Source organism: Tauraco erythrolophus, chromosome 31 (genome assembly GCF_009769465.1).
Source record: "Tauraco erythrolophus isolate bTauEry1 chromosome 31, bTauEry1.pri, whole genome shotgun sequence".
Classification (NCBI taxonomy): Eukaryota; Metazoa; Chordata; class Aves; order Musophagiformes; family Musophagidae; genus Tauraco; species Tauraco erythrolophus.
Genome location: NC_141495.1, coordinates 1,458,587 through 1,474,332, shown reverse-complemented (window position 1 = coordinate 1,474,332; position 15,746 = coordinate 1,458,587). Strand labels below are relative to the sequence as shown.

Genomic DNA, 15,746 nt, shown 5'->3' with positions numbered 1-15,746 from the left:
AGGGAGGCTGGACTGTTGGGCTGGGGGGGCAGCGGCGGGGCTCTGGGCATGGATGGGAGAACAGAGACTCCCTGGGGTGCTCCAAGCCAAAACTTCGAAGTGGGGAACACAGCAAGAGCAAGACAAGCCCCCCCAGATAAGGGTCGGGGGGGGCCCCAGTTCCAGCCTGCTGCTTTCAGTTGTCCACCCCGTCCATCTCCTCAGTCTTTTGTTAAGAGCCAGTGGATACAAATAGCTGGTTTCCATATGCACAGCAGCATCTGTTACCGCCAGGGAGATTTGCATTGCTAAATGTAAATTGGGTGTTATGTCATTTATCATAAACGGGAGGGTGGAGGGGGGCGCCGAGGGGAGGCAGCAAACATGGGCGAAGTTGTCATAACAAATCACACGACTCATTGTTCGCCCTGGCAGCAAAGTGCAGAGCAACTTGTGAGGGATTTGCACGTGGAGGGAAGGGGGTGGCCCTTTGTACAGAGAGGGAAACTGAGGCACGAATGCCGTCTGGGGCGCAGCAGCATGCGGGGACCTCAGTTATCCAAACCCAAAGCTCGTTGCTAACCCGGCGATCGGGGCTTGCTACGGGAGAGGCTGGAAGGGGCAGAGCGCAGCCGGAGCTCAGGACCGGGATCCTCAGCCTCCCTCTCCCCTTCCAGCTTGCAGCGTCCCTGGGCCGGGATCCCCATCCCGTCCCGCCCCGTCCCTCCCAGCCCAGCCGCAGACGCCTCCCTCACATCTCCTGCTCACCCTCCATCCTCGGACGGCACTCGGAACCCGCCAGCGCAGTCGGACCTTCCCCACACCCTCACCATGAAGGGCCCCCTCCTCGGACCCATGTTCTCCCGGCATGTCAAGCGGCACCCCGGAGTGAGTCACCCCACACCCTCTCCCCGCAGGGACCCCCCGTTCTTCCCTATCCCTCTGCATCCCTCTTGTCCTCCCATGGACACCCCCGAAGCCCCATCCCACCGGGCTCGTCCTTGCCCTTCTCTCACCAAGTGTCTCGGGGACCCTGTGCTTCCCCACACCCTTTGTCCTCCCCCGCCGCCCTCCTCTGCCCTTTGTGCCCTTCGACAGCCCCCTCTTCCTCCCACTCCCCAAACGCTTTCTCAGTCTCCCAGTCCGGTTCCTCTGCCCTCCCCGTGCCTTCCCAGGCTGTCTCTGCGTGCCGCCTTCCTTTCACACTGTCCTCCCGGCTCTTGCAGCATCCTTCAGGTAACTGGGGTGGTCCCTGCAGCCCCCAGTCCTCATTACTTGAGGAGAGGTGAGACTGCCCTGCACTGCCTGACCTGCTCGCTCCGTCCAGCGCTGCCAAGGTGCCAGGGCTCCTTTGCTGAGCCGGGCTGGGCTTCGGGCACGTCGAGCTTTACATGCACACAGGCTTACCCTGACCGGCACGCTTGGGTGAAGGCTGCTGCTCTGGGTCCTCTCCCCCCTGCTACACCTTGCACCAGGGCATCTTTGGGGGGGCTGGGAATGGAAATCAAGACCCTCTCAGCTCACCCCAGCAGCCCCAGATTTGAAATGCCAACTCCCATCCTTTCAGCTCCGATCTGTCCCTGTCCCGCTGCTGCCACAATTTCAAGCTGAGGGTTTAATGTACAAAGATGCTTAAACCCTCGTGAACTACAGACCCTCCAAGACAGTGGCAGCTGGGCAAGTGTTCCCGCCCTGCCACGACCCTCTTTTGCTGCCGGGCTGTATCCCCTCCTGCAGCAGGGACTTGGCCCTTGCCGGAGGGTCCCCAGCCCCACCTCGCCTGTCCCCATTCCCCAGTGGCCTCCCGAGGGACCTGGCAGGGGCTGGTGGCTTGGGGAGGGTTAACAAGCTGCAAGCACCAGGCTGGAAGGCACGTAAGCTGTTGGCAGTTGAGTTTGGAGCGGGTAGAGCAGCCAGGCTGGAAAGGATGATGAGCCGTGGCTGAGCATCCAGACGCCTGGCTCGCCAGCACGCTCGGGCAGGGGAGGGGAGGCCCGGGCTGGAGCGGGCGGCACTGTGGGGCTGGGCTCTTCCAGGGCAAGGCGGGTGCCTGCACGCTGCCAGTACCAAGAGCACGGACAGCCAGGACAGCCTCGGTGCTTTTCATGTCCTTGGTGAGAGCGGATGGACGGGCAGGACGGGCCGGGGCTCCTGCGCTGCCTTTGCAGCACCGCCGCGTGTTTCTCTGTGCAGAACAGGGGAAATTGGGGCTTTTCTGTTCGTGCCTCTGTAGTTTCCCCAGTGTCAGAGGACTCTGTGTGACTCGGGGGGCACAGAGAGGCCCCCAAACAGAATACGTAAGGGGGGATGGTATTGGGCACCTGTACGTAAAGTGCCTGGCACCATTCGGAAGCTTTGTTGCTGGCAGAAGTTGCTGGGGCAATTTTTGACATGTCATCCTTTACAGCTCACCTGCAGCTCGTGCTGGGCACGTGCATCAGCACTTTCACCTGGCAATAAACTCTCCCATCACAGCGTGCCCAGCTGCCCACCCGCCTGGCAGTGATTAATGTCCCAGGTATGCCAGTGGAGCACTGTGGCAGTGAAGCACAGCAGCTTTGGCAGGACAAGAACCCACCTGGCATGGTGGTCTAGGGCTGCACGGCGCAGTGGGCGCCTTTTGGGCACTGGGCAGAGCCCAGCACTACGTCCCACTGTGCACCCACCTCGGCACATGGTCCTGCCGTGGGAGGGGATGCTCGTCCACACCCTGGCATGAGGTGTTCGTCCTACCCTGTCCAGGCACAGGGTCCCTGCCTCACCCAGCACCTTCAAGTGTTTATTTTCTCCTTCCTGCTATTTTTGTAGCCGGAGTGGTGGGAATGGGGCCAGACCCCCACTCCGGCAGAGCTGGCGCCAGCTCGCTTGGAAGTGCAGGGTGGTGGCTGGGGCTGCAACCAGCCTGCAGCAGGGACCGGCCGTGCTGGGGACTCTGCCCCGGTGCTGGCAGAGACGGGGGTCCCGGGGAGCAGGGCAGCGCCCGCCTCGCTCCCAGCAGGACCCCACGGTCGGGGTTAAAGCGCCAACGCTGCGCACGAGCGAGTGGCTGTTTGTCTGTGTACGCCTGAAGTCAGACTCTCAATGTGTCTCGTTTGGTTTTTGTGTGTCTTGGGGGCATCAGACCCCGCTGCCAGCAACTGCCGCTCCGGAGCCCCTCACCTGCTGCATAAGTGCTCCCCCAGCTCCCCCTACCCTTAACTCTTCCCAGGCATTAATTACCCAGAAGGTGTCAGCAGCAGATGGTGAGACGAACCCGTTGCCCCGAATCTCCTCCAACAGACACGGCAATTCCTGGCGGTGGGGCGTTTGTCTTGATTAGCCACTGCGGTTGGGTAACGGCTACTGCCAGATCCTCTTGGCACCCGGCCGCACGTGGCGCAGAAGATCATTATCTGCTGATGCCTCTAACCTCCCGAGTTGGCGCTGGCATCTGCCGGGCACTCGATCAGTCGGCGTGACTGCGGAGCACTGCTTGGCTTGGGCATGGGCGCTGCTGAGCAGGAGCTGGGGGCACTGGGAGAGGAGGGGGGGGACAACTGGGGACCGAAGACTGGGCAAGGACTGCCTGGGGAGGGGGACACATTTGACTGCTCGAGTGTCTTCCCCACAAGACCCCCTCCCCATGCAGGTCATCGAGGTGCTTGGCAGAGAACAGAGGGGTTTGGGCAAACCCTTTTCTTCATGTTTTAGAGTCGTTGTCGTCCCCCAATCTCATCCAAGTGGGGAAACTGAGTCACTGTGCGGCGGGTGGTTGGGTGGGGGTTTGGAGACACTTGCTAAGAGCTCAAGCTGCCAAGCAGAGCTGCAAATATAACCCAAGCACTCAGTGCTGGTGATGCAAACCGTGTGGAGCGCACAGCTCTCATGGCACCGCCAGCCCCTACTCCCTGCTCCGCGCTAATGGGCACTGCGAGGCGCCGGCTGCGTTTGCCTTCCCAGGGGCACGGGTTGGCGGGAGGTTCATTACGCTCGGACCGTCTTCCCCGGCGCAGGGGCCGCGGCAATTTGGGGGAGGTCAAAGCAGCCTCGTCTCGGCTCCGATTGAGGCTGCGTCCCCCCGGGCACCAGGGGATTGGCAGCGTGAGCGGAGGGGGGAGCAGAGACGAGAAGATGGAGCTCGTCGCCCTGCGAAGGCGTGATGAAAGCCCCTGTGTGCATGGAGGGGGTGAAGGGACCTCCTGCTCACAGGGACACCCGCTGCAGAGCTGGGGCAGCTGCCGAGGGGGTCACCAAGTGCCCCCCCACCTCTGCACTATCGCCACGTTTCCCAGATCTGCTCTGGGTCCGGCGTGATGCCTGGTCCCAGCATGTCCCAGTCCTTCCCTGCTGTAGGTGCAGGGGAAGACGAACTGACCGCTCCTTATCTCGTGCTTCCCTGCGAGATGGTGTGGAAGAGGCGCAGGTCTCGGGGAGGGGTGGGGGGGCAGGTTTGGGGGGACGGGGAACGTGCCCGAGGTGGGCAGCGTGGCTTGGGGCGAAACCCTGCCAAGGCTGCAGCCCCGCGCTGGGCAGGGACGGGGTCCCTCGGGAAGGAACCATTAGCCGAGGCTCAACCCCTGACCAGGGGCACCGTGCGTGCCCGCAACAGGGCACCCGGGCCCTCACCCACGGCCGTGCCAGCCAGTGCCGGCACCGGACAGCAACAAGCAGAGGGGAAGCGATTTCTCATTCCAAATCCAATTCCTCTCCAACACGAGCCGATTTTTCTCTCCCTCTTTTAATTCAGTCACTCAAGCTGACAGCTACACTGTGTACCGCAGCCCAGCTACAGGATTGCTCTGCCATATTTCCCCTGTAAATCTCCCGGTGTGTCAGCTCTCCCTTTCACTCTCCAGTCGGCCTGATAAATATTCATTTTATTGGGGTATTTTTCATTTCTCTCTCTCTCTCTCTCTCTGCAGCTCATTCCCCTCATTGGCTTCATCAGCGTTGGCCTGGGCAGTGCTGTCCTGTACTTGCTGAGGCTGGCCCTGTACAGCCCGGACGTCAGGTATGGGTTGGGGTGCCCTGGGCACCCCTCGGGCACTTGCCCCGTGCCCCTGGAGCTGAGGGGGCTGATGCACAGGTGCAGCAGGCACTGGGGTGCACAAAGCGCCCGGCTGTGCTCTGACATCTTCACGGTGTGTGGGAGTGGGAGGGGGAACCCAGATGCTGGGGGGCCTGGAGGGGGTGAGGGGAACTGGGCACCATCTGTCCTCCCCTTGCCTGGGGGTGGGGGGCACAAGGGCCCCTTCAGCCCGTTGCTCTGGGCCCTGCACTGGCTGCTGCGGAACTCGGGGTGGACAGGAGAGAGATGCAGAGAGGGGACGGGGACGGCAGAGGGAGCGGGATGGATGGATGAAGGAGGCAGATAAAAGCAGTATGTGACTGATGGAGAGGGGGAAAGACAGTGGGGAGGGATGGATTGACAGAGGAATGGGAAACCAGTGGGATGGATGGTTGGAGAAGGAACGGGGAGCGGGAGGGAGGGACGGACAGACATAAAAACTGTGCAAGGATGAATGGAGAGAAAGAGAAGGGAGAGGGAGACGAGGTGTGAGGATGGATTGATGAGGAATAGAGGGTGGATGGATTGGCACAGGACAGGCAGGCATGCTGTGGTGCATGAGGCTGTTTTTTTTTTTTTCCCCTTGTAGCTCAGTGGCCCACGGTCCCTGCAGCCCCACGCTGTCTAATGCCTCTCTAATATTTGTTCGCTCCCGGTAAAACGCTCATTGATTTAATTTGACGCCAGCTGCCCAGGGTACTTAGCTCAGCAATTAACAGATCCAGGCACCTTGTCTGCGATGGAGGAAGCGCAGGGGTGTGCGTGTGGGTGCGCGAGGGGGATAAAACAACAGCAGCACCCCCAGAGCACATTAATGCTATTAAACAGCTCCAGGAGTCTGCACTTCCAGCACAGCCCCCCCATCTCCCAACGTGCGCGTGCACACACACACACGTGCACACACACACACGTGCACGCGTCTTCCCAGATGGAAAATTCTGCTCTTGGCCAACACCAGCAGATTGCTGGGCGACGAGCGAAGGGGAACATGAACTGCTCTCTCCAGGGGCCCATCCCATGGCTTCGCTGGCCTTCCACAGCCCCTCCTGGGACAGGACGGGACGTGTCCTCTTGGAGAAGGCTCCATCTGACCGACACCAGCCACCCGCTGCAGCTGCCTTGTGTGTTCACGAGTGCTGCACACGGCTGCTGTGTCCCTGCTTGCTCACGGCAGGCGGGCACAAAGGGCCGGCAGCAGCTTCCCTGCTCGTACCCCCACCAAACCAGGGAGTGCAGGCTGGGAGCTTGTGGTGGGGTGCGGGGGCTTTTGGGCAAGGGGAGGGGGGGGGCAGAGCAGCCGAGGCTGGAAGGCGGCCCCCGCCCCAGGTAGGGGTGCAGCAGGGCAGTGCCTGCAGAGGTGCCAGCTGGGGGGAGGGAGGGAGCAGGCAGACGTGCACCTCTGCACGTACGGCCAGTGCAGCGGCTTGCGGGCCAGCCCCGTGCTGGGGCAGAAGCCAGGCTGTGGTTTGGGTGAGTCAGGCCATGGCCGTGGCACAAGCTTGGGCAGGGATGCTCTGGGAGCAGCGCCATGGGGAGCCTGCCCAGCCCCCACCCCAGCTCCTCTGCCCAAGGGGTTGGAAGGGCCCAGTCAGAGCCCCCCAACCCACCAACCACAGCATAACTGGGGAGCGCGGGTCCGATGGTGTCTGGGGTATTTCTGCAGAGAGCCGGGGCTGTGGGTACTGGTGGGGGTAAAGGGGGCGGGGGGGGCACGGGCTGTCTCCCCCATCCTCCTTACAGGTGCTAATGGCCCCATCGTCCCTCGCAGCTGGGATCGAAAAAATAATCCTGAACCCTGGAATAAGCTGAGCCCCACAGACCAGTACAAAGTGAGCACTGGGTGAACCGGGGGCCTGGCACTCCGGGGTGGGGGAATGGACATGATTAGGGCAAGACATGGTGTTTTCCTCGGGGAATGGGGGCAGAGGCGCATGAGCCCTCCAGCTGCTCGTGCTCAGATCTGGGGGGGAGCGCTGTCCCCCCACCCTGCAGCCAAAGCCAGGCTGCAGTGACGGCCATGGGGGACACGGCCCCCCTCTCACATCCCTCCCTTCTCCAGTTTCTGGCAGTTTCCACTGACTACAAGAGCCTCAAGAAGGACCGTCCCAGTTTCTGAGCCAATCCTGCGACGTGCTGCACGCGCACCCCTGGCAGCACCGCCACGGCCCCCACCAGCCCTCCCGGCTCCGTGACGGTCCCCGCTTCCCCAGCACCCCCGAACCGTGGGGCCACGATCCCGCAATAAACCACGTCACTCCAGGAGCGACACGACCGATGCTGCCGGCACCCCGCACCCTCCCGCCCTGCCCAGCACCCCACTCCCGCCATTGTCTCACCCGCATTAAACTCGCAGGACAGCACCGACTCACCGGGGGCGGGGGGGCTGCACAATGGGTTACGCCATTTCCCAGGCCCTTCAACGCAGGAGACGTCCCACACCCCACGCCGTGAAGGCTGGACTGGGGGCTCATGTCCCACTGGAAGCAGCGGTTCATGGCCCCCGGGTGTCGCGTTTCCGCTCTCCCACGCTCCAGGGCCCTGGGGGCTGCCTGGGACCACTCTGATCCCAACCCGGCCCCTCGGGAGAGGAAAAGAGCCGGGGTGGTGGGGGCGGGTGGGTGGAGGGCGTCACGCACACACACACGGGCGCTGGATGTACGTGTGTGCGCTGCACGCGCGCCCTCTGCTCCCCCGGGTGCCGTGCCATGGGGCGGGGGCCCTGGCCTTTGCCCGCAGTGGGGAGCCCCGCCGGGCGCTGTGTGGTTTGGCCAAGGCCGTGCGGGGAACTCGCGGCCAGTAAACACGGAGCAGATGACCCACGGGACGTGCCAGGGAACAGGCAGCCGCCTGCCCTGCCAGGGGCTGGGCTGCCTCCCACCGGGCAGTGCTGCGCAGAGCGCGAGGGTCTCACCGCGGCTCTGCACCCTGCAGCAGGACTCGGCAGGGGGGACAGCCTGGGCACAGCCCCCTTCCGTACCCATCCCGTACCCATCTCGCTCCGGGGCGCACCGTGAGCCCCCACCTCTCCCCCACCCTCAGAGCCTGCTGGGTGAGCACTGGGGTAGAGGAGAAAAGGTGGGGGGACGCTGTGGCACGACCATGGGCAGTGAGATCTAGGGGTCCGTGCCCCACATCCACCCACAGCGCCCTGGCACAGTGCCGAGAGGCCCCGGGGCCGCTGTCCCCCATGACGCCTTGTCACCAAGCCCTCCCTCCCAGCCAGCACCCACACACCTCCACGCCGCAGGCTTTGCCCCAACTTTTATTAGCAACCCCCCCTGTAGAAAAGTGCAAGACTTGCTTGGACAGAAGGGATGAGGCTGGAGCAAGGACTGGTCCCTCCCCCCATCAGGGTCTGGGGGGGTGGTGTCTGTACCCTAACACTGAGCAGGACGGGGGTGGGCCACCCCCCAGCGCGGGGAGGCAGCGCCCGATCCCAAAGGTGCCGCTGGGGGCCGAAGGGGAGTGGGGAATGCAGAGGGTGGTTTTCAGCCTCCCCTGGCCCCCGGGCAGTGCTGGCCCGGCAGGAGGGGCAAGAGCCCCCGCTCAGCGGTCACTGAAGCCGGGCATGGGGAAGGCACGAGCAAAGGTCTCCACGCGCTGGCGCAGGTCAGCCAAGCGGCGCTGCGTCTCCGCGTCCTGCAGCAAGAAGGTCTTGAACTCCTGGAGCTTCGCTGGGGGCGGAGGGGCAGCCGGTAAGAAGGGTGGGGGGACAGGGCAGCCCCGTCCCTGCGCAGGTGAGGGGGAGGCAGGCACCAAACAGAGGTTCCAAGTGGCACCCAGGAAGGGGGGGACGAGGCCCCTGCACACTCACTGGTTTTGCTCTTGATGTCCAGGGCCAGCGCGATGCCCTCGTCGATGAAAGCCACGACTTTCTGGAAATCCTCCTCGCAGAAGTGGCGGGAGGTCAGTGCGGGGGCACCTGGGGGACAGAGCCCGTCAAGGCCCAGAGCTGCACAGGGGCACCATCTGCAGAAGCCAATCCCACCGAGGGGCTCCCCACGTCCCAGCCCCCGTGGGGGCCTGAGCCCCTCTCTGAGCCAGAAATTGGCTCCAAATTCCCAAGTGGAGTCCTCAGAGAGGGGTGAAACCCTGGGGATCCCCCCGCTCCCAGGGACGGGGCTGGATGGAGTCAGAAGTCCTCCCCAAGCAGGGCCCATCCCTCACCCAGGCGCAGCCCCCCTGGCGTGAGCGCGCTCTTGTCCCCCGGGCACGTGTTCTTGTTGGCAGTGATGGAGACGAGCTCCAACACCCGCTCAGCCCGTGCGCCATCGATGCCTTTGGGCCGCAGGTCCACCAGCACCAGGTGGTTGTCGGTGCCACCTGCAGAGCAAGGGAAAGGGGTGACGAGCAACAGCCTGAGCACCCCCAGCCACCCCTCTCCCCACCATCACGTCCCAGCCCCCTCCTTGCTCTACAGCGCTGCCCCTGTCCCATCTCCCAAGCCCTGCCCTGCCTTGCACACCCTCCTCCGCCTGCCAACCCGCCTGCACTCCCCACTGCTGCCCAGGGGCACCGAGACCGAGCGGTGCCACTTGTGACCTGCTGCAGCTTCATCCCTCCATGTCCCCAACAGCACGGGGAAGGCGGCGTTACCTGACACCAGGGTGTACCCGCGCTGCAGCAGGGCCTGTGCCATGGCTTTGGCGTTCTTCAGCACCTGATGGCAGTACTGGCGGAAAGCTGGCGAGCTGGCCTGGCGAGGGAGGAAACGTCAGCGTGGGGCACAGGTCGCCCCGAGCCCCGAGCCCACCACCCCAACAAACCTGTTTGAGGGCCACAGCCACGGCAGCGATGGCGTGGTTGTGGGGTCCCCCTTGCAGAGAGGGGAAGACAGCAAAGTTGATCCTGTCCTCCAGGTCGTAGAGTGTCTCCTTGCCTGTCTTCTTGTCCACCGAGCGCACGCCCTTGCGGTAGAAGATCAGTCCTGACCTGGCAGCAAGAGAGAGCTGGTGCAACTCCTCCCGCTTGCCCACCATCACCCCATGGCAGGGGCTCAGCCTCCTGTACCACAGGGCAGCACCAACACCACTAACACCCTCCCGCAGGTCCCTCCTGCTCAGCCGTGGCCGTAGCCAGAGTGTGAAACACAACCCCTGCTCCGGGCTCCCCTGCCATGGGTGGGCATCCTCCCAGGGAGGGGGGCGGCAGGACGCAGCCTCACCTGGCGCCGCGCAGGGTCTTGTGCGTGGTGCTGGTGACCAGGTCCGCGTGCTCGAAGGGTGAAGGGATGGCCTTGGCTGCCACCAGCCCGCTGATATGTGCCATGTCCGCCAGCAGATACGCCTTCACCTCCTCGCACACCTGGAGACAGGGGGCATGGGGGGTCATGGGCTGTCCCTGTCCCCACGGCCGCGAGCAGGGTGTGACTGCCCTGGAGCAGCCGCAGGCGCCAGGGCTCCCACCGCCCGGAATGGAGCCCGCGGCCCTGTACCTTCTTCATGCGAGCGTAGTCGATGAGGCGGGCGTACGCACTGGTGCCAGCGATGATGAGACGAGGGCGGAAGAGCCGTGCTGTCATCTCCAGCCGGTCATAGTCAATCAGCCCGGTGGCTGGCTGCGAAGGACAGACAGACAGACAGCTTGCCAAGGCACATACGCGTCCCTGCCCCAAGCTCTGAGTACAGCACATTTGGCTGAACCACAGGCAGCTCCCAACCACCCCATGGCACGGGAACATGGTTGGGACACAGGGAGGGGAGGGCAGTGGATGGCAGAGCAGTTTAGGCACCCCAGGGGCACCACCGAGACCAACAGCTCAGCCAGCAGATTCCCCCTCTTCCCCCAAGAACCTGCCCCTCTCGGCTCACATCGAGTTTGTAGGGCATCGACTCAAAGAAGATGGATGTTGCTGAGATTCTCTTGATGTCCGACATGTACCCGTGTGTGAGGCTGCAGGGGAAGGCAGAGGCACAGGATCAGGCTGGGCTCCCCAGGAGGCAGCAGGCTCCAGGCTGCCCCATCCTGCTACGTACTGGCCCCCATCAGGCAGGTCCAGCCCCATCAGGCGATCATGGGGCTGCAGCAGGGCTGTGTAGGCTGCGAAGTTGGCTGGAGACCCTGAGTAAGGCTGAACATTGACACCCCAGCGGGCAGGATCCAGGTCAAACGCCTCCAGAGCCCGCTGCTCACACAGCAGCTCGATCTGGTCCACCACCTCGGCTCCCCCGTAGTACCTGGACAAGAAGGGAGGTGGTTACAGGGGACCTTTCCCCCTGCCAGCCCCGCAGCCTCCCACCCTGACCCACAGGAGACCTCAGTGGAGAGGAGAGCCTCCCCTCGGAAGCATCCGCTCCTGCCCTGGCTGTGAGAGGACTCCTGATGCCAGTGGTGCCCTCCTGCCCCCTAGAGCCAGCTCCCCCTTTTTACCTCTTGCCAGGGTACCCTTCAGAGTACTTGTTGTTGAGGCAGGAGCCCAGGGCTTCCAGTGCCGCTCTGCTGCAGAAATTCTAGGGGAAGAAGGGGGTCAGAGATGGGGCAGCAGATCTCCCACCCGAGCAGGGGTCCCCCAGGACCATCAGCACCCCCAGCCCTAAGCACCCCATACCCCACCTCAGAGGCGATGAGCTCCAGCCCCCGGCACTGCCGATCCTTCTCCTTCTGGACCAGGGTCCACATCTCGGGGTCGCTCTCGGCCAGACTCTCCTGCCCCGTCCAGCTGGGCACGTGCCCAGTGGCAGCCGCCACGGCAGTGCCATGCTGTGCCCATTGGCTGCTGGTGGCCACCTGGCCACCACATCGCTGCAGGGCCTGCATAGGAGAGGGGGGGCTGACAGGCTGCGACCCCGCGCAGGCAGCAGCGAGGCCCCCGTACCCCCGAAGCGTCGCTGGACCAGCAGGTGACAGCGCCAGGAGCAAGACCCCGCGGTGGGCACGTGGAGACCCCCAAGGACCCCAGAAGGCTCATGGGGACCCCCCGCAAGGGGGCCCAGGGCCGGGACCGGAGCATCTCGTCTCCGCTGAGCGCCGGTGCCGGAGCAGCACCGCGGCCAAAGCCGCCGTGGGCGCAGCGCACGTGCGCGGCCGCGCTGCACACGCGTGTGCGTGTCCGCGTGCCCAGGCGGGACGGCCGGACCCCCGGCCACCCCCCGGCGGTGCCCCCGTTGTGCCCGGTGCTCCGTGGGGGTCCGCTGCGGCGGTCCCCGCAGCACTCCCCCCCCCTCCCCCTCCGCGAACCACCGTGCACAACGGGGGGGCCTCCGCGGCTTCCCTCAGCCCAGGGCCCCGTCGCGGGGCACGGAAGGGGAAGTGGGCCCCCGCTCTTCGCCCCGCCGGCGGTGCCCGCTGCCGGTGCCCGGTGCCGGGTGATGTAACCGCCGCCGCCACATTGCATCACCCGCCGGGCCCCGGCCGCCGGGCAGGGGCCAAGGCCGGTGGCTGCCCCGGCGCGGGGACTTTGGGATGGACGCGAAGTCCGCGGGGGCGGGGGCGGGCCCGGGGTGCCGCTGCCCCGCCGGGGGTGGCCGGGACCGGGCACCGCTGCCCGCACACCCGCCGGGCAGGAGCTGCGCTTCCCGGCTGCAAAGGGGCGCTGGGGCGGGTGGGGAGCCGAGAGAAATGGGAGCGCAGGGAGCGCCCGCCCTGGCACCGGGACTCGCCGCGGGGTTCCTGGACCCGCCGCGGGCACCGGGGCCCCCGCGAGTACCGCGTCACCCCGCGGGCTGGGGCACCCGCGAGCACCGGGACTGCTGCGGGCGCCAGGGCCCCCCTGCGCGCCCCGGGACTCACCCGGCCCAGTCGGAACGGCCACATCGCGCTCCGCGGTGCAGGCGGGTCCCGGCCGGGTCCCGGCCCCGGCCCCGGTCCCGGCCCCGCCCCGCGCCGGCCCCGCGCGAGCGCTGCTGGGGCGGGGCCGAGGGGCTGCCGGCGCCCCGGGGCCCGACGGGAAACTGGCGGTCCGGCCGCTGCGCGCCCCCGCCGGAGCGACCGCGGTCCTGGCGCCGTCCGCTCCCCCCGCCCCGGGCCCTCCGCTCCCCCCGCCCCGGCCCCTCCGCTCCCCCCGGCCCCGGGCCCTCCGCTCCCCCCGCCCCGGGCCCTCCGCTCCCCCCGCCCCGGGCCCTCCGCTCCCCCGGCCCCCGGCCCTCCGCTCCCCCGGTCCCGGGCCCTCCGCTCCCCCGTCCCTCTTCCCCCTGCGCCTCGGCCCCTGCCCGCGCCCGCCCCTCCCTGCCGGCGGCGGTGGGAGGACGGTGGGCCCCGCCGTGGCAGTACGGGATCCGCACACTCCAGCGTTTTTCCAATGTTTTTCTTTATTTTTACCATTTTAATTTTCTTAAAAAAAATACAGAGAAGACCCCGCCCAGAGCCGGGGTGAGGGCAGCCTCCCCCCAGGGCCCCGCCGGCTGGGAGACAGGGACCCCCGGCCCCCGGCACGGCGGCGGGTGGCCGGCAGCAGCCGGGGGCTGCAAACCGGGGAGAGGGGCGGCGAATCTGGGCAGGGTCCTCCCGGCAGGTGGGTGCGCTCCCGGGGCACCGGGGGTTCGGTTCGGTTCGGTGCCCTCACGCTGCTGCAGCCTGGGCGGGGGGGGGAGTCTCGAACATACCTGGGCAGGTGCCCTCGCACACGCACCGACTGGCGTGCACACACGTGCCCAGATGCACACACGTGTACAAATGCACACGCATGCACGTCTCCCACGGCTGCAGAAAGACAAAACCCCCCCGCAGCGCAGCGGGTGAAGCCTGAGCTCTGCCCAGCGCCCTGACCTGCTGGCACACAGCAATCCCCCCCGCTGCAACCCACCTGTGCCCCCCCCCGGAGGTGACATGCCCAGCCGATGCCATCGCATGGGGCTGTACCCCCCGACTGACCCACACACTCCCGTAGGGCCCAGCCCAGCCCCTGGTGTGGGGCGAGGGGCTGGGCTCTGCACCTGCACCCCCCACCCAGCTGCAGGGATGGGAGCGCAGCTGCAGGGTGGGTGGTGGGGCCGGGACCCTCGGTGCCGGCTGTGCCCCAACTGGGCTGGCCCTGCTCCCATGCCCCAGGGAGGTGCTGCAGTGATGAAGGGTGGGCCAGTGTGGGGGCAGTGGGGGGCACCGTGCAGCCGGGACAGGGCGCAGAAGCCTCGGGCCCCCATCTGCCCCCAGCTCCAGCACCCACTGCCCCTTCCCATCACCATCAGCCGAAGTAGGGGTTGTCGTGCTGGAAGTTGTAGTCAGGGCAGACCTTCTGGACCAGCTTGTAGTCGATGCTGAGGAAGGAGATGAAGATGCAGATGACCTTGAAGGGCTTGGCGCAGAGCCAGGCAGCGTGGCTCTGGGTGTGCTCGGTGAAGCACACCTTGGAGGGGTCGTACAGGCAGGGCTTGTTCTTCCGCGCCCGGTTGGTCTTCTCGTACTCCACGTGGCAGTTGAGGGCCTTTGCTGGGCGCCCCTCAGGCAGGGTGCTCTGCTGGAGGGGTGGGTGGGGGAGCAGCGGGGGGGCTGGCACCAGCACCTCAAAGCCCACCGCTTTGGAGGGGGGCACGATGCTGACCGAGACGTTGCCCAGGCTGGAGGAGTTGTGGCGGAAGTAGACGCTGAAGGTGCCATTGATATGGTCGACGATCTTCCCCGTCACCAGCAGGCTGAACTTCAGCGTCTTGATGTTGAAGTAGAAGTCACCCCAGCCGAAGATCTTCTTGGTGCGGCCAGACTTGAGTGAGGGCTTGCGCCGGGCGCGGGCGCTCGGCAGCTCCCCGGCTGTCTGGTTCTTCTGCCAGTCCCAGGGGCTCCGTGCAGCACCCAAGGATGTCCCCGTGCCCCGGGGGGGCTCAGCCGGAATCAGCCGCCCGGGGTCAAGCATTGGGGGCTTCAGGGTGCCATAGGGGACATCCTTGAGGAGGCCGGAGGTGCCCAACTCCAGGTACCCCAGGGTCTTCGTGATGTGGCCCCCAGCACACACCATCTGGGGGAAAGAGGGCAAAGACTGCACAAGCTGTGCCTACCTCCCCCTCGCTCATCCTCCTGCCCGTCCCCATGCACCCTTCTGTCTCTGGGTACCCCTGCTGCACCCATGCACCTTTCTGTGTCCATGTACCCCTCCTGCATCCCTTCTGGGGCCATGCACCCCTCTGGCACTATGCCCCCCCCACCCCGTCTGCTGCACCCCACTCATGCTACCCCCAACCCTTGCTTGGCCCCACACGGGCCTGTCCCAGACACACCCCAGGAGCCAGAGCTGCTTCTCCAGCATCATCAACGTCCCCGTGACAGGACAATTCATGCCTGCCCGCCCTGCCACAGCTGAGGCCTATTAAAATGCAGGGGGGTGGCGGGCAGCAGCATGTACAGAGATGGGGAGGCATCCGAGCCCCGCGCCGCCTGCCAGCGAAGCCTAATTGCGTTACCCAGCGCCTCTGATCTGCGGCTGAAATTACAGAGACCCCCGCCAGGCTGCACGGCAGCCGCTCCGCCCTCCACCATAATTGCAGCGGGCAGACGCGGCTGAGGAGTGGGGCGCATTGTGTGCAGAGGGGGGCACGCAAGGAATGAGTGGGGACCCCTTGCTCTGCTGGGGGAGGGCAGGGCTGGGGTCACTTTCTGCATTCTGGCGAGGGAGGGAATTTGTAGCAAAAGCAGAAAAGATGGGCAGTGGAGGGGAGGAAAACACCAGACAGCTGCAAGGTCCCCGCACCGGCCTGGGGACACCCGCCGCCATCCAACACAAAGCCCAGAGCCCTTGGCAAGGGCTCTCACAGGGTGGGGAGAGGCAGCTCCTCCCCTGGTGGGGGTAAACCGA

The 15,746-nt window shown here is 65.6% G+C and overlaps 3 protein-coding genes across 3 annotated transcripts; 1 reads left to right on the top strand and 2 right to left on the bottom strand.

The window, feature by feature from the left end:
* Positions 1-810: 810 nt before the first annotated feature.
* On the top strand, positions 811-7,142 carry COXFA4L2 (cytochrome c oxidase hypoxia associated subunit FA4L2). Its single transcript, XM_086628584.1, has 4 exons — positions 811-867; positions 4,881-4,969; positions 6,795-6,855; positions 7,086-7,142. Exons 1-4 carry the CDS (start codon positions 811-813, stop codon positions 7,140-7,142), a joined length of 264 nt encoding a protein of 87 aa, XP_086484710.1.
* Positions 7,143-8,452: 1,310 nt separating this feature from the next.
* Positions 8,453-12,778, bottom strand: SHMT2 (serine hydroxymethyltransferase 2). The gene is made up of 12 exons (XM_086628521.1): positions 12,755-12,778; positions 11,579-11,776; positions 11,396-11,475; positions 11,002-11,202; positions 10,837-10,918; positions 10,461-10,583; positions 10,191-10,330; positions 9,793-9,958; positions 9,623-9,722; positions 9,194-9,349; positions 8,841-8,948; positions 8,453-8,700 (listed from the first exon to the last, which is right to left on the bottom strand). The coding sequence occupies exons 1-12, from the start codon at positions 12,776-12,778 to the stop codon at positions 8,573-8,575; spliced, it is 1,506 nt and encodes a 501-aa protein (XP_086484647.1). The 3' UTR covers positions 8,453-8,572.
* Positions 12,779-14,144: 1,366 nt separating this feature from the next.
* NXPH4 (neurexophilin 4) lies at positions 14,145-14,912 on the bottom strand. The gene has a single exon (XM_086628579.1). The coding sequence runs from the start codon at positions 14,910-14,912 to the stop codon at positions 14,145-14,147; it is 768 nt and encodes a 255-aa protein (XP_086484705.1).
* Between the last annotated feature and the right edge of the window lie 834 nt (positions 14,913-15,746).